This window comes from Myotis davidii, unplaced genomic scaffold (assembly GCF_000327345.1).
Source record: "Myotis davidii unplaced genomic scaffold, ASM32734v1 scaffold196, whole genome shotgun sequence".
NCBI lineage: Eukaryota > Metazoa > Chordata > Mammalia > Chiroptera > Vespertilionidae > Myotis > Myotis davidii.
This window is the reverse complement of record NW_006288258.1, coordinates 5,029,516-5,052,239: the sequence shown is the minus strand read 5'-3', so window position 1 is coordinate 5,052,239 and position 22,724 is coordinate 5,029,516. Positions and strand designations below refer to the sequence as shown.

The 22,724-nt window shown below is 39.6% G+C and overlaps 1 protein-coding gene across 3 annotated transcripts in view; it reads left to right on the top strand.

Moving 5' to 3' along the window:
* SLC16A10 (solute carrier family 16 (aromatic amino acid transporter), member 10) overlaps positions 1–16,292 on the top strand; it is a 68,989-nt gene extending 52,697 nt beyond the window's left edge. For all 3 annotated transcript variants that reach the window (XM_015561645.1, XM_015561644.1, XM_015561643.1), the window contains exons 4-6: positions 4,285–4,428; positions 7,941–8,169; positions 10,268–16,292. In XM_015561645.1, coding sequence (XP_015417131.1) covers positions 4,285–4,428; positions 7,941–8,169; positions 10,268–10,500 — 606 coding nt within the window. In that variant the 3' untranslated portion in view covers positions 10,501–16,292. The remainder of the gene's footprint in view (positions 1–4,284; positions 4,429–7,940; positions 8,170–10,267) is intronic.
* Positions 16,293–22,724: the final 6,432 nt, after the last annotated feature.

Genomic DNA, 22,724 nt, shown 5'->3' with positions numbered 1-22,724 from the left:
CCATCAAGGGCATGTACCTAGGTTGCAGGCTTCACCCCTGGCCTGGGTCATGGTGAGTGTGGGAGGCAGTCAATCAATGTGTCTCTCACATCAATGTTTCTCTCTCTTTCTCCCCCCTCTCCCTTCCTTCCACTCTCTCTAAAAATCAATGGGAAAATGTCCTCGAGTGAGGATTAGGGAGGGAGGGCGGGAGGGAGAGAGAGAGAAAAAAAAGAAAGAAAGCTATCTTTCTTTTAAGTCTCTTGCAGTTCCCCCTTTTTTTGAACTATTAACCAAAGATATATACAGGCATATCTTGCTTTATTATGATAATCGCTGCTTTTATAGTTGCTGTGTTTTGGGGTTTTTTTTTTTACAAATTGAAGGCAAGAAGATTTCTACTCACCACTTTATTGGGATGCTTGCTTTATTGTGGTGACCTGGAACTGAACCTACAATACCTCAGAGTATGCCTGTAGTTTACCTTGTATGCTCCAACGTTTTTATCATATTTGTAATGTAATAAATTACGTAAATATTATACACAAGACATTAAGCAAAAACCATCCATCCCCTTAAAAATGTGGAGGGAGCCTGGCTAGTGTTGCTCAGTGGTTGAGCATCGACCTATGAACCAGCAGGTCACAGTTCAATTTCCAGTCAGGGCACATGCCTGGGCTGCAGCTCAGTCCCTAGTAAGGGCAGTATAGGAGGCAGCCAGTCAATTATTCTTTCTCATCATTGATGTTTCTCTTTCTCCCTCTCCCTCCTTCTCTCTGAAATCAACAAAAATAATTTTAAAAAGTTATAATAGGTCCTTTGGGTGCTTCCTGAAGTGGGTTAATACAGTAGAGTCTAGATTCCAATTCCAAATAAATCCAATGAACACACTTAATTCTATCCCACCTTCTTTAGGCCAGGTGACTCTTTTTCTTCAGAATTGAGATGGAATCCATCTCTTTCTACTTTATCTAATATCTCACTTATGGGAAGTAATAAGGGCTCGGAGGAATAAGACAGTTTGGGGCTCTTTATTGACAGCTGTCTTACCTTTGCAGCCACAAGTGGACTTCTTAGACCAACATTGTTCAGTAGAAATATAATGCAAGCCACATATGGAATTTAAACATTTTTAGCAGCCATATTTTATTTTTTTCTACTTATTGACTTTATTGGTTGACACTGATTAACAAAATTATACAAGTTTCAAGCACACAATTTTACACCACATCATCTGTACACCGTATTGTGTGTTCACCCCCCAAGTCTCCTTCCATCACCATTTATCACCTCTCTGCCCTTCTTCACCTCCCCCGCCCTTCCCCATATGTTAAAAAGTAAAAAACAAAATGAAAGTAGTTTCATATTTCATTTAATCAATATAGCCAAAATACTATTTCAACATGGAATCAATATTTTTAAATTATTGAGATATTTTGCGTGCTCCCCCCCCCACTAAGTTTTCTATATTTGCTGTGTGTTTTACATTTACAGTACATCTCAGTTTGACTAGCCACATTTAAAGTACTGAATAGCTCAGGCCATATTGGACAACACAGTGTTAATTAACATGGAGAATCTAAGGAGGCAGCTGCAGGTGAGGCTGCAGTAGCAAAGGAGGAAAGTTTTATCTGTCAAACCAAGAGTTTGAACTTTACCCTGAAGGTTATGGGCGCTGTAAACGGATTTTAGGCAGAGAACTTAACTTGATGGTTTCAGAGAATATAGGCTAGAGATTTAGGAGTGGCGTTTAAGCAAGAAGCATTGCTAGGAGGCTGTTGTCGTGGTCTAGGTGAGGAGTGATAAGAACCTGAATTGAAACACTGTCGGGGCCTCAGTGGATAGAGCGTCGGCGTGTGGACTGAAGGGTCCTGGGTTCAATTCTGGTCAAGGGCACATGCCCTGGTTGCGGGCTGGATCCCTAGTAGGGGACATCCAGGGGCAGCGGATCAATGATTCTTATCATTGATGTTTCTATTTCTCTATTCCTCTCAATAAAAAAATAAGAAATAAAGAAACAAAGAAACACTGTGAGGAACGTGGGCCAAAGGAAGTGTGTCTGACAGAGATTTAGGAGGTCAAATCACTGTTGGATTTGAAGAGAGGGAGGGAGTAATCTACTGGTAGGATAGTTACCAGGTTCCTGCCTCGGGTAGTTGGGCCAACGGCAGTCGTGTTAACTGACATGGAGGGAGGACAGGTTGTAAGGGGAGATGAGTTCAGCATGGGGCATCGTGACCCTGAAGTACTTTTGTCACAGCAGGTAGATATGTCCAGTTTGACAGGGAAGAGTTTACTCGAGTATATTTAGAGTTAGAAGCTCTAAAGGCTGGGAAGGAACCCAGTACTTAAGGTGCCAGTGAAAACCTTAGGCAGTTAACAAGAAGGAGGTGGAGGCTGAGGGAATCCAGGGCCGCTTTGCCGAAAAGGGGGGATTAAGCAGACTCTTCAAGAATGGATAGAAATTAGAAAGTCAAAGAAGGTAGAAGCGGCAGCAGAAATGTAGTGAGGTAAGAATGTGTTAGACACTGAATGTACCCATCCTGCTGGGCCAGATGGGTTAGGGCTGAGATCAAAGCTGGCCTAATGCAGTTTGCAGAAGTTTTGTTTGGCTTGCATGGGTGGGGTTGAATCATGGGGTTGGTTCTAAATTTAGTAAGGTGCCAGCACTTCCACACAAAAGTCTAGATTTCTGCTGTCTTTTTAAAATAAAAGGGGGCTGGGCGGTAACTTGGCAACACTGGTGGTCTTCTGTGGGAACACTCCCCTCTCCAGCGGTCTGTTTTATGCACTGGGCTTGAGTCCTGCAGGCATTTGGGTATTTACTCTACTTCTGAGTCCAGCGTTGGTAGGTAATAAAGGTACAAAGATGGATTGGTGACAGGTCAAGAAGGGCTTTTAATGCTAAACTAAGGAGTATAAATGTAGGCAACAGGCAACTAGTGAATAAGGAATTGATGAGATTGAACCATATTTAGGAGGATTATTCTGGACCAGTGAAAACACAGAAGTTAGGAGAACAGTTACCAGTTTTGAAAGGGAAGAGACAGATGTGCATAACCACGTGGCTAACAAATGCGAACTGGACGTCTCTGAAGGAGATGTCATCCGGGAAGCCTGCCAGTGCCACATGGGAACCATCTGGGCCTTTGAACTGACTTATAACGTGTGCGTTGGGAAATCTGCTTTGCAGGCTTCCAGAATTCAGGCCAGTGTTTGGTGCAGGGGCACCGCGAGGCTGGCTCTTTGAAACAGCTGTCTGTGTTTGTTATAACCTCTCAGTAGGAGTACAGTGTGCTTTTTCTCCTTGCTGTGAGCACAGATGGATGATCATGAAGAAAATGGAAATGCTAAGAGAGGTGGGGCAAACTGTGAAGCTGTTAAACTCTGGCTGTGGGAGCAAAGCTCACGGTGGGTGCTGAGCTGCGTGTTGTCACCCAGTGTAACACCTGCCTTCTTCAACATGGTCAGGCTGCTGGCTTACAGTCATTGTTGCAATTAGGCTGTAAAGGAAAGGAAAGGCCCCTTTAAAATAATGAGGCTAAAATTAATATCCGATCATTATTAGCTGTGTGCCAGGCACTCTTCTAATGCTTCCTACAGATATTTAATAATTATAGCTGCCCCCTTGAAGTACTATTGCTACCTCCATTGACCAGCAAGGAAACTGAGGCCCTGGTGGGTAAGAACTTACCCAGGGTCACAGGCTGATAAGGAATGGAACCAGGACTTGACCCCAAGCAGTCTCTCTGGGGGCTTTTCTGTTCAACACTGTTCCACGGCCTCCATATCGTAAGCTCACAGAAATAGGCAAATTCACAGGTAGACAACCTTATGCTTTTATCCTGGAGGCCCCCATACAACTTAATCCAGGGCTGTTCGTTTGGTTCAGGCCCTCCTCGCGGAGCTTAAACTCCAGCATGGGTCCCTCAGCTGCCTTTCAGGGGAAGAGATAATGTGCTGGGTCCTTGGGTGACCTTGAGAGAGCAAGGTTGTGTGCTGTGTTCAAAAGGCTGTTCTCTTCCTTTAGCGAACGGATCGAGGTTAACTTATAAAGTTGCGTTGGTAACCCTTTATGACAAATTTAAAAAGACCTCATAAAAATTCTCATCCCTTTCATGCACACTAAATCACGTTAGCTTCCCTTCATATGTTCTCACAGAGCTCTTTTGATAAATATTTGACGTTGCCAGGGGCTGAGATTCCATAACATTGTAGAAGACCCAAAGCCATTAGTACAGTGCTTCGAGGCCTGTCAGCGTTTCCTCCCATAGTTACTGCGGCTTCCTTCTCTGTGGTCTGCAGGTGAAACATGTGAACGAAAGGTTTAAAGAGGAAACCAACAAGGAGGTGGTTCTCATGTGCATTGGCATCACGTCGGGAGTTGGACGGCTGCTCTTCGGCCGGATTGCAGACTACGTGCCTGGCGTGAAGAAGGTTTACCTACAGGTACTCTCTTTAGTCCTGTCCCCTGGCAACACTATTCCATTGCCTAGTGTCTCCTTATGTGTATTTGTTTGCTCAAATTCTTCTGTAAAAATGAGGAATATTTTCTAGAACCTAACTTCTATTAGCAGTTTTTCAAGGGCAAACTCAGTTATGAGTGTTGGGTTTTCAGTATGAAAAATTGGCGATCAAACAGCAACCTTCTTTGTTTTGCCATCGGACTCCACCGAATCAAAATTTTTTTTGCCCATTACTTTTTCTAGGAATTGTGGTTTCAGCATAGTTTTTATAGTCATGTGCCTTTTGCAATATCTTGTGAAATTCAGGGGTGTGCATGTTTGTTTTTTGAGTTTCCTTATTGCAAATTGCCTTCTGGGTATTGTGGAGTACACACTAAACAAATGCTAATTCTAAGAGCATATGGACCTCATCTGACAAGTATTTAAGTGACTCCTCCATACCAGACACTGTGTTATATGCTACAGATGACACATGGTCTGTACCCTCAATTAGTAGCTAATGGTATCATGGGAAGACCGATAAGTGTAATAGCACAGTGGAATATACGTATGCTAGATGGGTACCATAGCAACATAGGTGCCAAGCATCCGAATCACTTGTGGGGGTGTGAGCAGGCCTCCTAGGCTGGCAGAGTGTTAAGGGGTGAATAGTAGACAGGTAAGGACCGGCAGAAGAAACCATATGTGCAAAGAGGTGAGGTGTGATGGAGTATATTATGTCTGGGGAACAATGTTTGAAGCCTGGTCATGATCAGTTGAATAAATGGAAATGTAGACAGCTTTGCCCAAAAGCGTGGCTGTGGAAGGAAGGTAAAGGAGGGCCACCAAGGGGCTCTGGGGTTGGGGATTGAGCATGTCTGCCCACTATACAGAGGAGAGGCAGTATTTGAGGAGGAGGGCCTTGAAGGAGAGGTGGAATTTGGGCACAGGAAAATGATTGGAAAAGGCATGAAGTAATTTACTATGTGTGGATACAAAAGTTGGACAGTGAAGAAGGTTGGTAGGAAAAAAACGGATTCATTTGGAATATGGTGCTGGAGGAGAGCTCTACTGACACCCTGGACCCCCAGAAAGACAAATGGGCCCTAGAGCAATCTAAGCTGAAACATAGCTGGAGGCAAACATGGCAAACGGAAGCTGTCCTACTTTGAGCTCATCCTGAGAAGGCAGGGTGCTTTGGGAAAGACAGTAATGCTGGGGAAAGCAGGAGGCAGCATGAAGGGGACGAACAACTATGAGATGGGTTCACTCCATAAAAGAAGCCACAGGCAGGAGTCTACAGGAGCTGTGCAGGGCTGTTGAGGACAGGTCACTGTGGACATCCCTCATTCATAGGGGCGCTGGGAGGCAGGGCTCACTGAGTGGTATGTAACACACACAAAAGAACTTCCGTTAATGGATGTGAAGTAATACCAACCACCACACATTGAGCATGTCCACGATGAAGCATCTCCTTTACTCTTCGCCCCTGCCCTTTGAGGAAGGTAATGTCATTTCCACGTAGAGAGGTGAAACGCTGAGACAGAGAGGCCACCTCACTGTGGGTGTCTGTAGGTCCAGGCGGACCGCCACAGGGCAGAGTCTGCTCATACAGCTAGAAGGAAGTGTGGGACAGTGCTACTTTTAAACGTATTTATTGTACCCCGATCATTCCCCCTTTTATCATTACCTAATGTGGATATCCTTGTCAAACATTTAGCAGAGCATTCGGTCTTGTTCTCAAGTGTCATGGGAGCCCTCTAATGGACATTTGTTGCATGGCAAATTTTCAGCTTTTTCTTTTTAAAAAAAAATATTTAAAAATTGATTTTAGAGAGGAGAGAAAAAAGAGAAGAGAGGGAGAGAGGGAGGAAGAAATATCAACCTATTATTCTATCCATTCACGAATTCATTGGTTGACCCCTGCATGTCCCTGTTATTAAATAACAATACTTTATTTTTATGTAATAACAATAAAGTATATATAATTTCAAAGGTACAATTAAAAATAAATTATTTTGCCAACTTTTAGAGAGAAAGACACACACAGAGAGAAACGTCTTTGTTGTTCCACTTATTTATGCATTCATTGGTTGATTCTTGTATGTGCCATGACTGAGGAATTGAACCTGCAGTCACATTCTAACTGACTGGGCTACCTGGCCAGGGCTAAGAATCAAATGTTTGATGAATGAATTTGAGCTGATATTCAAATAACTAGTAATTTATTTATTTTTAATTTATTATTTTTTAAAATATATTTTTATTGATTTCAGAGAGGAAGGAAGAGGGAGAGAGAGAAACACCAATGATGAGAGAGAATCATTGATTGGCTGCCTCCCTGCATGCCCCCTACTAGGGATGGAGCCCGTTGACTGGAATCGAACCGGGACCCTTCAGTCCATAGACCGACACTCTAGCCACTGAGCCAAACTGGTCATGGCATAAAGAACTAGTATTTACTGAGCAATGACCTGGTACAAGATCCTTAACCCTTGTAAATATCTAGTTCAAAGGTGGCTTGTACAGATTCTGACTTCAAAGAGCTTACAGGCTGGGAGGGAAAAACAGTTACTTTCTTCTTGTCTCTTTATTACAGTAATTTTCAAGAATTTTTAAAACATGCAATACCTGCCCTGACCGGTGTGGCTCAGTTGGTGGAACATGATGCCATGCACAAGAGGTTGCTCATTGGCTTCCCAGTCAGGGCACATGCCTGGGCTGCTGGCTCAGTCTCCAGTAGTGGGCGTGCAGGAGACAGCCGAATGATGTTTCTCTCTCTCTCTCTCTCTACCTCACTATCTCTTTCAAGTCAATAAAAACATATTTAAAAAATAATAATAATAAAAACATATAATACCTGACTACTTAGGGCACTGACTTCCTTTCACTTAGACTGTCAAATAAAAAAATGACAACAGCCCTAGCCAGTTTGTATAGAGTGTTGGCCCATGTACTGAAGGGTTGAGGGTTTAATTCCAGTCGAGGGCACATACCTTAGTTGCAGGCTCAATTCCCAGTGCCAGTTGGGACATGTGTGGGAGGCAACCAATTGATGTGTCTCTCTCACAACGATGCTTCTCTCTGTCTCTCCCCATTCCTTTCACTTTCTCCAAAAAAATCTGGAAGAATATCCTCGGGTGAGGATAACAGCAACAAAAATGACAACAGCCAACACAACAATGGGCATTTGTGTGAATGAATCAAAATTATACCTATTTTTTGTAAAAAAAAATTATTTTGGTGTGCCACTGAATTTTAGTAATTAGTTTATGTGTGCCATGAGATGGATGGACAAGGTTGAAAATTACTGCCTTAATGGAAATACTGAGAAAGTGCTAGGGGAACTCAGGGAGTTGATTACGGAAGTTGATTATGTATATAAAATCAAGGTGAATGGGACTATGGGGGGTGAGCGACTAAGCAGTAACTTCTTAAAAGTTCTAAACATATTGCTCAGTGATGGCAGAATTCACTTTTCCTGACAGCAGAGTTGACATGTGGTGTCTGTCCTAGGTGCTCTCCTTCGTCTTCATTGGTCTGATGTCCATGATGATTCCCTTGTGCAATGTCTTCGGGGCCCTCATCGCCGTCTGCCTCATCATGGGCCTCTTCGATGGATGCTTCATTTCAATTATGGCCCCCATTGCCTTTGAGTTAGTTGGTGCCCAGGATGTTTCCCAAGCAATTGGATTTCTGCTCGGATTCATGTCTATACCCATGACTGTGGGGCCACCTATTGCAGGTAAATGTAATTATGCTCCAATAATTATATCGATTCATAGCAGGTCCTAAGTCTCACTTGTATGTAAATGTATAATTTATTAGTTACTAGTCTTTTGGGTGTTTTTTTTGTTTTGTTTTTTGTTTTGTTTTTGTTTTTGTTTTTTTGTGCTACAAAAAGCCAAATACAAAATGCCACATATTGCATGATTCCATTTATATAAAACATCCAAAATAGGAAACTCCGTGGAGGCAGAGAGTAGATGTGTGGTTGCCAGGGGCCAGAGGGAAGGGGATAGAGGAGCTTTGTTCTGGTGTGATTAAAGCATTTCAGAACTAGATAGATGTGGTGGTTGCATAACATTGTGAATGTACTAAATGCCATTAAAATGGTTAATTTTATGTTACGTGAATTTCACCTTTAGAAATCTTTTGAATGATAGTATAAAGATTTCTTCTTTCAGTATTACTTGGGTGCGAATGTGAATTTTTATGATAAGAAGATTTGATAAAATTATGACAAAATTTAAATGTATGTACTATCTTCTATTCTGGCATGTGACGGGCTCAGTTAAAGTTCAGCTCAATTCATTCTCATATCCAGAACCACATGTACCGAGCAACTTTGCCAGTTGGGAACCTAGTCATGAATCCAGCAAGCAGAGCCACCACCGTGCAGACCAAACAACATTTAAGTTCTAAAGATCACAGTCTCCTTAGAGGAGAACCCCCGTCCTTCCTCACTCTCCACTAGTCGCACTATTTTTATACCTTACAAGCTTCATTTCTTAGGGTTTCCAAGTCCACAGGGGATGACAGGTAGCTGTGGAATGGGGTTTGCTACTAGAAGTAACTGATAGCAGACGAGAATAAAGGAGTAACAGGGAGCTCCCAAAGCAGGCAGAGCGACACAGCAACTGGCAGCAGAAAGCCCCCGGCCCCCCAGGAGGCTCTGGGGCCACAGTATCATAGCCAAGCACAATGGTTAGCGCTCATCAGGATGAAAGGTTCAGTTACACATTACATGTTCTGATTCAGGAGACAGGAAATCACATATTGGACATACTGTGTGTTCTAGGTTTCCATCCAGAATGAAAGTGCACCTTTTTTAATGCATTGGGACTTAACGGGACACATCCTGGGCAGAGTCAGATACTTAGTACTCTGTGTGCTCCCTACACATTTCAGATAACTGAGGTCGTATAGTAAACATGTTAAAAGGTGAGCCCATCCGGTGTGGCTCGGTGGTTGAGCGCCAACCTATGAAAGAACCAAGAGGTCACACTATTCGATTCCTGGTCAGGGCACATGCCCAGGTTGTGGGCTTGATCCCCACTGGGGGTTGTGCAGGAGGCAGCCAATCAATTATTCTCATCATTGATGTTTCTATCGCTCTCTCCCTCTCCCTTCCTCTCTGAAATTAATAAAAATATTTTTTAAAAGTTTAAAAGCACTAAGATAACTAATTAAACATTGGATTGTGTTAGATGAATTAGGTACAAGGAGTATGCTAAAGCATACTCCCAAGGATCTGTGAGAGTGCCACACAGATCCTCGCGTTTTCCTCTCACGTGGTGACAGACCTCCATTCTCTTTCCAAAATGTATTTAACAACCTTTTCCTTCCTAACTTACGTTTATCATTGTTCATGATTTTAAATTATAATTTTCAATAGCTTCATGTTATTTCATAAACAAATAGGCCCAAGAAAGGTTGGAAACGGTAGACGTTTTGCAGTGTCTATGAGAAGTTTAAGCTTGGTGGTCTATCCACCTTTACACCATGTGTCAGAATGCCCCAAATGACCTCTGAAGGGTTTTGAAAAAAAAACCAAAGCTTAGTTGCCAATATTTGTTTCCATGTAATATTTTGGTATGAAAACCCAGAGGCCTGTAGTCTGTGATGAGATTAAAGAGAGGAGCTCTTTTCCTTCTTCATATCAGAAATGGTTTATATTTCAGGCACACTTCCTAAACATGTTTAATCATCTGAGCTGTTTGAGCTAGTTCTGCTGAGATGCAGTCACGAGGGTGGAGCTAGGCAGGCCACCTCTGTGCTGGATCTGAGACCCCTGAGAGCCCCCCCTGTTTTCTCTTGGTGACAGTGTTTTCCCTTCCCAGGGTTACTCCGTGAGAAGCTGGGTTCCTATGACGTGGCATTCTACCTCGCTGGGGTCCCTCCCCTTATTGGAGGTGCTATCCTTTGCCTTATCCCATGGATCCATAGTAAGAAGCAAAGAGAGATCAATAAAACCACTGCAGGAGAAAAGATGGAGAAAATGCTGGAGAACCAGAACTCTCTGCTGTCAAGTTCACCTGGGATCTTGAAGAAAGAATCTGACTCTGTTATTTAATGTCTTCTATCCCTCCACCAGACTGGATTTGCTTTCAGAAGTTTAAGCAAGTTTTCCTTTTATATAAATTGCAAATTATTTTTTTAATCACATCCTAAGAATAGCACAATAATGGGAAATAGAACATTTATTACTACAAGAACCATTTCTGCCACCGAATAGCTGTCTAACATTTCCATGAGTCTGAGGACAGAAACTCTGGTCCATGAAAACATCTCTGGAAGTTAAATATTATGAGAATTTGATCTATCTCAGTAGATAGCAACTTTGGAAACTGTGAATGCTATTTAGCTTCTACAAATATTTAAAAATACCTCAAGCTATACTGAAAAGGTTGTAATTTGGTTAGACTGGAAATATTGTTTGTTGCCTCACATGCTGTTTTTAGTTCTGGTATCTATCTAGATTTTAATTTCTTTTGCTATTTGGAGACTTTTTACAAAATTTAAGTCTGGCTTCTAGATAATGTGCGAGCTACCTAAACCTCAAGTGTGTGTGAAAGTTGCTTTCCCTGCTGTCAAGTAGGCCCTGACATGAAGGCGTTCTGACTTGCCCTAGTGTCAGAGATCTTTTTGGAGCAAATGCTAGCACTGTATTCAGAACCAGTATGTGAGATTCCTGGTCGTAAGGGCAGAGCAGCTTCATTTACATTTCTTCCCTATGGCTTTGTAGTGTTTTACTGGAGTAGCCAGAAATGCTCCAAATTTCTGAATTTGTTTAAATTATAACAATAAAGAAAAATAGAATGAATGAAAGATACTCTAGCAGTTTTAACATAAAATATTTCTGGCTTCTGAATTTGTTAGCACTGGGACCCAGTATTTAAACAAAGCCTTATTGAGCATGTTGTCAAGTTGCAGTTTCAGGCACAGTGGGGGAAAAGATCTTGGTGTTTGTAAAGGAAACATCTATTTCTGATAGACACAGTTGCTGACATTGGTTTATGAAATTAATGGGTCGTGAAAGGTTAGAAGCATTTATAAAGAGAAACAACTCCTACATTTCCAAAACTTTCTGGCAGAAATTTGCATTTGTATGTATTTCGCCTAGTGTGTTCCCCATTAACATTCTTAGTACTTTTTTCTATTTATACACAGACAATTGAAAGCAAGCTATTAGAGTTTAAGTACCTAAAATTAAAACCAAATCATGCCATGACCCATGCTCATCTACAAAACACAGAACACTTTCCTCATCCCTGAAGTTATACATTTTTGTTATTTAGGTGTTTAAAAATTAATAATATGCAAAGTACATTTAAATCCTAAATATAGATGTTTATTAGATCTTCCTCAAATGTAGCTTGTTCACCTGGGAAGAATGTTGTTGTTGTTGTTTTATGTGGGTTTTTTTTTTGAGAGAGAGACATCAATTTGTTGTTTGACTTATTTATATACACTCATTAGTTAATTCTTGTGTGTGCCCTGACCGGGGGTTGAACCCACAACCTTGGTGTATAGGATGGCACTCTAACCAACTGTGCTACCTGGCCAGGATGAGTGTTGTCCTTTTCTAAAGCACCTCGAGGACCCCCCTGTTTCTAAGTTCTTTGTAAGGAAAGAAAGTTAGTCTATTATCTCCTTACTTTACTTTTCAGCTACTGTTGTTTCTGGAAGGCAACGCACTTCCATTCCTTGTCTCTAGCTGAGGATGGAGATGCCTGGAAAGCACATGGACTTAGAACTGATGGAGAGCAGGGAGGTGTGGCACTCAGAAGGTGGGAGGAGAGTGAGGCTGTTCATTAAACGGCGAGAAAACACAATAATTTTCCTTTCAGAATCAACTTTCTTATCTGCAGCCTTGAAAGTTCAACGTCTATAAACACTAAATGTAGAATTTGTTTTTAATAGGATTTTAAATAATTTTGATTGTGAAGACATTCAACAACTTACTGTGGCCATACACACAGTTGCAACTTACTCCTTCAAAATGTCCATATTTCATATTCAGGGACTTCGTAATTTGTTTTTTGGAAGGTTCTGTTACAAAGAAAAGGAAAAACCCTACATTTGAACACACTGCCCTTTTATGTTCTTATTTTAAACTTTTCGAAAATGACTTAGAAATGATAATGTAATAAATTATCTGGTTTTTCATTTATTCATGCCCAATTATAAAAGCATAATTTCCTCATTATCAATGCTTTTGAGATCAGCAAAAACATAAAACTAAGACCAATCATCATGCCTGCCATTATAAATATTTTTTAGTTTTTATAAGACTCCTGGTACTCCCCACCTGCAATTGTACAGAAAGAATAATTCTAAAATAGAATATTTACTCTGTAAAGACCTCCAAAGTGCTTTTCCTTTCAAAATTTGGCTGATTTTAGGGGAAATAAAATGTAATAATCTGAAACTCAAAGACTTGATCTTGCTTGATTAGTTCTAATAAAAGAGCAAAGTGACTTAATATTTATAATAAAACTTAGATCTCAGAATACTGCACACATACTATTTCACTTATGTAGTTTTCAGTCTAATGCAATGAGTCAAACAGGATCTATAACACCAAGAATTCTCCACCATAATTGAGTACTGTGCTGTAATAATATAAAGTTAAAAAGAAAAAGTATAAAAGGTAAGATGTTAAATTCCATAAAATGCATATTTAGTAATATGTTGTTTGGTACAAAAAGTTTTAAAAGTCTAAAGTTCTAAAAGTTCTACAAACTAAAAAAATGAAAAATACTAACATTCATAAAGATTCATGTTTCAGACAAAGAAATATTACTTTAATCTTTTAGTTAAAGTAAATCCTTTCCAATTTCTGAAGTGTTACTATTGTAATAAAGTGATGGGCCTAAATTTTTCTTGGTTCAATTCAGACACTTTTTTTGAGAGGAAAAGAATAGAGTCAGAACTCTACTTTCTAGCACACCATCCTAATTCTGATAGGATCAGCAAATTCTCACATTCAATAGGTTCTTGCATTTGAGGCCAGCAGTTACATAAGAAGGGGAGCAATTACTATTCCCCTTTACAGAAGCTCCGGGTCAGATACACAGGTAACAGATACCCAAAGATCTTCCAGAAACATTTTGGTTAAATTTTATTGCAGTGGATATTGTTGAGATCCATCCATTTCAGTAATAGACCCACCAAGTTATTGATACTTTATTCAAAATTTGTAAATCTCTTTGATCACAGTTGCAATGCTTAGTCTATGATCCTACTACAAGACTTGTAATTTCCACTGAAAATTGCATAGTGATTGCATTAAGCTTCCAATTCTACTCATAAACAGAAACAAGGCCTTGTTTGCATTTCATGATCCATATGTTATCTGATTGTACATACTTGCGGACGATCACCTAGGCTCTGCCTAAGTATTGAGAAACCTTTCATGCTATCAGTTTCAACTTCTCACACTTTTAAAGTAAACGCACACTTAGTTGTAAAGTAAATTATCTTTACTCTTTTCATATTATCTTTATCCTTATCATCCTTTTTCCCTTTTACTTCCTCCTATCCTTCAAAACATCTGCTGAAGAGTCTGTTAACATCCTTGCTTAACTCTACTAGCTGCTCAGCTGCAGTACTTCCTGGTCCCTGTGGTTTCAGAGGCTGGAACCCCATTCAATTTGTGTGACCTGGAGAATGGCTGGCTCTCAGTCATCAACTTAGAGTTCTAAAGGTCTAAATTATGTGCTTAAAATTTTGGGGGAAATAAATTTCATATAATTGCATCTTTGGTGTTAACATATAAAACTTTATTTAAACGTTTAAGGTAAATGCTTTGAGAGAAAAGATTGTCGAGTTCTTAGCATGAATATTTTTGGAGGACACATTTTTTTTAACTTTGCTTTTGCTCTTCCTTTAAAGTTTTGCTAAATCTTAGTCCTGAGAGCACATCATGGAGGATGCCTTGGATTCAGTGAGCCTTTCGGATGCTGTTCCCTACGAACCTGCCTTAGGCGGGGTCACACTTGGTGAGCTTAGAGGCACAAGTGGAAAGTTTAATTAGCTCCAATTTTTAAATATGTAAACAATTTAAATATTTAAAACTTATTCAAACTCTTTAGAAAATTCCTAACACTGACAGCTTTATTGTGGCTGGTATAAACATTAAGGAGTACTTTCTATATTAGATTAAAGGTTGTTGCTTTTTTCCATATGTGAAAAGTAAGAGGAAGTGAGCTTTACTGCTTTCTTTTTACATCTATATTATTTTTTAATTTGAAAGATTAATGTTGTCTTGGCTAATAGGAAAGTGCATCATCCATATAGTTTAATGAACTCAGAAAAAAACTCAAACCTTTTGCTTTGTTTTTAAAACAAAAGAAGAATTTGCCATTCCTAATGGTGATGTGGTAATCCATAGAAGGCAGGCTTGCTACTTTACTGGTAATCATTAATTCTGCTCATATTATACTCACTGATTTTTGTGGGTGATTTGGTTTAAGGGAAATAAAAAGACCATCTCAAGTGGAGTTTGAGAATGGTTCAGGGCGAAGAGTCGCAAGGTGGACAGCAACAATAGGCAGCTCCCGGATCACTGTTATTTCATAGCCGCAGCCTTGTTTATCAGTTTACTTGTTGGCAGAGGCTAATGCTTTGTTTTGTAAATACAATAGAGCAGCGGTTGCCAACCTTTCGGACCAGTGGTCCATGGACCACCAGTTGGCGGTCCCTGCACTAGAGAGTGATAGGTTACAGTCCTTAAGACTAAGGGGCCAAATGCCTATAGCTACATGTGAAACCTGAACACAACTTAGAAGCACAATTACTGAACTATCATAAATGTGGACTTTATCAGATGACTTCTTCTGAGACAGTAAAGACCCATGAAACAATTCATTGCCATATCTTTGACTCAAAGAAATCTTGAAATCTGGGACATAGTGGTTTACCTAATAGTTTACTATACATAGTCGTTTACTTAGCTTGCCCTTTTTTAAATGATCAATATTTAAGTAGTGAACATTAATCATCTTGACCTCTATACATTCACAGAAATCCTCCATGGTATTCTTGACATCTAACATAGGACTACCTCACTTGTGACACAGAAGATTTCCATTTTTTATTAGTGTGTTGGGAAGACATTGGGAATGAAACGAAACCTTCCTAAGCACCTGATCACAACGCTCACTTGACCCGGACAGTCCACCTACCTCAGCTTTCAGTGTCCAACCAAAAGCGTGGCTTAATCCATGCGTGCTTAGTCAGAAGGAAGCTAATGGTGATGCTGGGATTAAAAGGCAAGGGAGTGCAAGTTGTTAAGGGGGTCAAAACAGTAAGATTTCTTAAGTGCTTTGTTCTGATAAATGGATATAAAAGGAGTATTAACTGATGTGGCCGGTGGATCATCTAACAGGAAAATGGAAGAAATTTATAACCTGTGTGTAATAATGAACACTTACTAAAATGCTTTACCAGGGGCTTTGCAATTATGCCGGCAGCTTGATGAGGAGGTCTTCTTTCCACTTGCGTTTTCTTTGGCAGGAAGATGGATGACCACTGACAACAGATGCATCTTGTGCCTTAGCCTTACAGCTTACATGCTGAACTCCTGTAAAAGGCCCCCCTTTCCTCGTGGTAATGATGTTTTGTCCCACAGGAGTTTTTAAACGCTGTTGTTGTCTGTGTCTATAGTTAGAAGTTGACCCACAAGTTCCCAAATTAATTAAAGACGTTCCTAGCCTTTCAGTATGAGCGCTGTAAGAGGAGTATTTTGGAGTTGAATGTCGCAAAGCATGTAAGTGATAGGACCTATCTACATAAAATAACATTAAGAAATCAAAGGAGATATGTGATACTATTTTGGAACCTCTGATATACAAGGTGGGGCAAAAGCAGGTTTATAGTTGTGCGTATAAAAATAACACAATAATGAGTAAATAATACAAGAATAAACTGTTTCCTGTACTCACAACTGTAAACCTACTTTTGCCCCACCCTGTATGACTTTTATTCTTTACCAGATAATACTTTTCAGCATCTGTCAGTTATTAAAATAGTGGATTTTTAAAAGATATTTTAAATGTGTGTGGATACAAATCCTTTCTACTGTGATCTTCCCTCACTGTAGTCTTCTATAGTGTGTTCTAATTGCTAGAAAGCTATGGGCAAACGTATCTTTCATGATTCAGTCTCTATTGGCATATTACTTTAGAGACCCAGGGCTTATTAGCAAGAGTGCTGTATTTTGACGCCAGACTATGAACAGACTGTGAATTTGGTGCCTTTTTTTTTTTCCTACCAAAGAAAAATTGGATCAAGGTTGGTGCTAAATTTCATGTTTCTTTCAAAATTATTATTTTTTAAAGTATGTATAACACAATAGGAAATGTGTAGATCCAGCAGTATTGTATACGTTACATTTTTTAATATACATCTGAGGGGGGAAAAAACTCACCTATAAAGCAATTTTTGAGTTCAAATATCTACTTCGAGGTATGTAATTTTGGTAAGCACATAAGGCTTTAAATTATGAAACTTACATAAAAATGATCACCAAATGAAAACTTAATGCCAAACATAGCCCCAAACATCTCTGGTCAGTGTTTCTAGCACAAAGGTAGCTATTCCAAGTATGCTGTAACTCTGAGGGCATGTAAAAGAATTATGTATATTTTGTTATACAAAATAACTTTCTTGTTATTGTGTCTTGTTATACAAAACACTTGTTTAAGTAGATATTTTGAGATATTTTTCAGGCTAAAATCAGAGTCCTGGGGGCCATCAATCTTAAAACTTGAACAATGAGTTACAGTAAAAAAAAATTCACACTGAAAGTGTTATTGTTCATCTTTTAGATTTAACCTAAAGATTTAAATTAGTAAGGACGATGTCTGAGTCAGGCTCAGCAAACTTCATACCTCAGGTTTATCAAGGGCTGTCAGCATCATGGTGTGGCTGTGTGACACTCACCTAAAATCCCACCTGGAATTCCACGTGGGTTTCTGAGTCCTAATGTACCTGAACGTAGGACTCAGATGAAGTGGGGACCACGGGTTTTTATTTAATCCTACTGTCTTGTATAGACTTTGCCTTAACTATGTTATGAGGATGTGCTCAATGTAAATTGGAAAAATGATACTATCGTTTTACTAACCAGGAAGACCATACACTTAGAATCTACTAGAGTTTCCTGGATTCTCTGTTCATTGAGAACTCCTCTCTGTTAACATGAGCTATGTGTGGAAGGGAGAATGGGAACTTGTTAATCAGAAGTTACAGTAAAGTGAGACTAAATATCCCTTTAATAGTAACTTCTGATGTATCTGTTAATATATTGTGGTTTGAGGAATGTAAGATTGGACATGCTTGATAAATTTGCATTTTGTCAGTTTGGTCTCTTGCCAGTTTATTTTAGTCTGAAAGTTACAGCTACCACAGACCGAACCCTGCAGTATTATTAAGAGAGAGCTTGGATATTTTAAGTGTCTCTTAGTATAATATGACCTTTTTCATCCCAAGGTATTTTAATGTTTATATGAAAAGTAATTTTTAAATTATTTTGCATAGTTTCAAAGTTAGAAAAACATGCTTTATCTTAGACATCAAAACCAAATTATCCCAAGAGCATGCTGTACACCGCGTGTAGCTCTGCCTCCCGGCCGACACAGGATGCCATCTTTGGCACAATCGTTGTTTAAGTCTAGAACACTGTGCGAAATGATTATGTTGGATTTGATCAGTGTGCAGTATTTTAGTATGTGCCTTTTAAAGAAATGTATCTTTTTAAAGAGTTTAATTTATAACTGATTTTTTTATAACGTGCAATTTAATATAGAGAACCAAAATCTTTTAAATGAAAAGAGCTTTATAATCATTAGGAGGATAAGATCATTTTACTGTGGAACAATGTGATATTCTCAGTAAATATAATAAAAATTTTTTAGCAAATTTCTATAAGGCTTTTGATTATATTTATGGAATTGCTGGGGAGTACGGGGAAAGAAAAAATTATACTAAAATGAAGGAAACAGTCTGTGTTGAATAAAAGATAATATGCTGTGTGATTTTTTAAAAATATATTTTTATTGATTTTTTACAGAGAGGAAGGGAGAGAGAGAGAGAGTTAGAAACATTGATGAGAGAGAAACATCAATCAGCCGCCTCCTGCACACCCCCCACTGGGAATGTGCCTGCAACCAAGGTACATGCCCTTGACTGGACTCGAACCTGGGACCCTCCAGTCCGCAGGTCGCTGCTCCATCCGCTGAGCCAAACAGGTCAGGGCTGCTGTGTGATTTTTAAGCTGTATCAATCTATTCCAAGTATGTTTGGGTTTTGTTGTTTCTCTGAAATAAAGGGAAGTGGTAGAAATGATCTAAAAGCACTGGAGAATCTAAAAACTACTTCTGTTAGACATTTTTTAGAGTTAACTAGAGGCCCAGTGCATGAAATTTGTGCACGGGTAGGGTCCTAGCAGCTGCTGGCTGCCAGGCAGGGCCTCCCTTCATTTCATGCCACCCCCTGGTAAGTCCACGCACATCATAGTGAGCGATCAAACTCCCAGTTGGTCGAACTCCCGAGGGGACACTTTGCATATTAGGCTTTTATATATAGATGTACATTATGTTTCTTTTACTTACACTGATTATATTTGTTAAATTGAGCCAGTATAGGTGACCTCCTACTCATTGATAATCTCCGGGGATTACCAAGAACCAGGCTGGAATATTAAAAAACACAATGTCCTGTTATTATGGATTGCACACATTCGGGGATGTTTATTATTTCATGAGCTCTAATTACAGAGCAAAACATTATTTATGGTGAATGGTGCTAAAGATATTTTTTTTTAAAATATATTTTATTGAGGTTTTACAGAGAGGAAAGGAGAGAGATAGAGAGTTAGAAACATCGATGAGAGAGAAACATCGACCAGCTGCCTCCTGCACACTCCCCACTGGGGATGTGCCCGCAACCCAGGTACATGCCCTTGACCGGAATCGAACCTGGGACCCTTCAGTCTGCAGGCCGACGCTCTATCCACTGAGCCAAACCGGTTTCAGCCTAAAGAGATTTTTTTACATTAAACTCAAGAACATGGAATTGCAATACATCATTTAGTCCAGTAATTACTTACATGCCTGCATATAAGTGCCAGAATGTGCAGGCCACTGGAGGGCTTTCGAGAAAACCGGGAAAGAATGGGTATCACATCTTGTTACTGATTTTGAGCAAGATAAAATTCACTCTCCTGAAAAAATAATTGTTATGGATTAAATTAGAATTCTACTGTATACAGAAAATCTAATTATCATAGTATCAAACTTTAAGGATTTAAAGTTCTCTTTTCATAGTTTTCTACAGATAAACCTAAAATTTAAATTCAAGACTTATTTTTTAAAATCCTCAACTCAAGAGTTACCAGTGTCTTCTTGACCCCTTCAGGGATAGGAAGCTCACTACCTCACACAGTGGTCTCCAGAGCTGAGCCCTCTGCCTCCCATGCTCACCTCTTCTAGCTCTAACTCCTTTTACCTGTCCTTGCCATGGTCATCTATGGGCCTCCTGGACCACTCCCATATATCCACACCCAGCAACTGGCATTTGGTCCAACATTCAACATTCATGTGGAGCAACTTTATTTCCCCACACACTTAACAGAGACCCTGTAACTTTGCCATCTCTGGAAATGGCTTCATCTTTGAAGTCTTAAATACCAACATTCCTCTCTCTCTTCACAGCGTCCTATTAATTTCCTCTTCCTCCCTTCCCTTGGGCCTGCTCTTCAACTTGGAGATCATCCTCCCATTGCCTCCTCCATTCCCTCCCATTCCCCATTCTGTCTCAGTCAGATCTCTTCAGTCTCTGCTTTCTTCCTTAATCCTTACCCTGGGATCTGCAAGACTCTAATCAGCTCCCTGAATATTCCCCTCCCTAGTTGCCCCTACATCACCTTCCCCAAATTAAATATCTCCAGTTTCCTCAACTGTCTGTTCTCTCTTGTATCATTTCCCCTCTCTTTATTGGATCATTTCCATCAGCATGTATACAAGCTGTGTATTATACACATCGCAGCTTGGGGGAGAGAGGAGGTCTCTTTTAAACCACATGCCCCCTATGGCTATTGCCTCATATCCTTCCATTCATTTATAAAAGACAAAAAAAATTTCTTAAAGAAATTTCTACCTACTCTCTCCAATTTTATCTCCTCCCAGTCTTTCTTGAATCCACTCCACTGAACTGCCTTTCTCAAGGTTACCACTGGCCTCCACAGCATTAATTCCAAGTCACTTTTTTTTTAGTATCTCAAGATAAACAATTTTAAATATGATGTTACATGCAATAAACACCAATTATTTAAGAAAAATGATCTTACATGTAATAATATTACATGCAATAAACATTAATATTTCAAGAATAAAAGGATTTTAAGTATAATAATATTACTAAAACTATACTAACATAGAATGATATCACAAAAGTTATAGGAAATATTAAAAATCTGCAAATAACAGGATTGCTCCTATTCTAGAATATTTTTTTCCCCTCTGGCTCTATTTTTGTTCATCAGTTTATATTGTGGAGAGAGCACCTGAGAAGGCACATGGGCATTTCTTTAAGTATTGTCAGCTGAATCCAGTGACATTGGCAAAGCCCCATCCTGGAAACACGCTTTGCCAAAAGGCAGAAGTGTTGTCAGCTTGACCTTCAGCCGAGGTGCCAAGCGGTGGGTTTTGCTATTTAAATCCAGCCAAGCACCAAGAATGAATAGACTCAGGCCCACCCAAGAATGCGCATAATCTCCTTTGTCTTGACCTTTAGTAAAACTTCCTGGTTTTTGCTGTATAAAATAAACACCTGTATTGGCTCTGGGTCACTGTCTCTCCATCAGAGGACAGCGGTCTCACCCGGCCCCAGCTTTTTCCTTCCATCTCTGTGTCTGTCTCTTTCTTTCATTTTCTCAACCCCCAGCAGCTCATGGTCACTTAGTCTGTTTCCAGATCTTAGCTATGGTGAATTGTGCCGCTATGAACATAGTGGTGCATATATCCTTTCTGATTGGTGTTTCTGGTTTCTTGGGATATATGCCTAGAAGTGGGATCACTGGGTCAAATGGTAGTTCCATTTTTAACTTTTTGAGGAGACTCCATAGTGGCTCCACCAGCCTGCATTCCCACCAGCAGTGCACAAGGGTTCCTTTTTCTCTGCATCCTCTCCAGCACTTGTCGTTTGTTGATTTGTTGATGATAACCTTTCTGACAGGTTAGAACAAGATGGTACCTCATTGTTGTTTTGTTGCATCTCTTTGATGATTAGTGACTTTGAGCATGTTTTCATATGTCTCTTGGCCTCTTTTGAAAGGTGTCTATTTAGGTCCTTTGCCCATTTTTTGATTGGATTGTTTATCTTCCTTTTGTTAAGTAGTATGAGTCAATATTCACTTTTCAATCCTCATCTCATGTGGTGCAGTGAATCAGTCCTGACCTCTGAGTCAGGCTTGCAGTATAGCACACCTACCTGATTTTCCTCCACTCTTCCTAGCCACTCCTTCCCAGTCTACTTTGCTGGGTCCTGCTCATCTCCCAACCAATAAATACTGAGAGTACATTATGGCTTAGTTTTTGAACCCCTTCTCCCGTCTGTTTATACTCACCCCCTAGGTCAAGCGTGTCAAACTCAAAGGCTCACACGGGCCAAATAAACAAGGTTAAAGTTCATGTGGGCCACAAAGAAACAAAAGCTTCAATTTTCATTGAAGCGTAGGTTTATTTCGATAGAGACATGCTGAATACCAATGACTGAAATAAATGAGTAATTGTTAACATAAAATAATAGAACATTTTAATAAAATAATATTTTTTCTTGAACATTAACTTACCAGACACTGAATAACTGCACAAATTAATAAGCATGATGCAAATAAACCTGTTTTTCTTGTTCTCCAAAAGGGAAATATTTCCTGTTGCTCACACCAAACAAGTCAGTCCAAGACTAATGACATGGCAATTGGCTGCTAAAATGTTCACTGCTAGTATTAGCAGAGAGAAATGGTGCACCTGCGAGTAAGGTGCATAAGGGAAATGAATGCAACACGATTATAGTAATCAGTCATTAGCGAACGTTGTAGTTCATTATTAATAATTATGTATAACAGGATATTGTAAAAATTAAGTTACAAAATTTTTATTTTTTTAAAATATATTTTATTGATTTTTTACAGAGAGGTATAATAGGATATTGTAAAAATTAAGTTACAAAACTTTTATTCAAACGTTTCTTACATACCATTATATTGGTTGGGGTGAAAAAATATTCGTT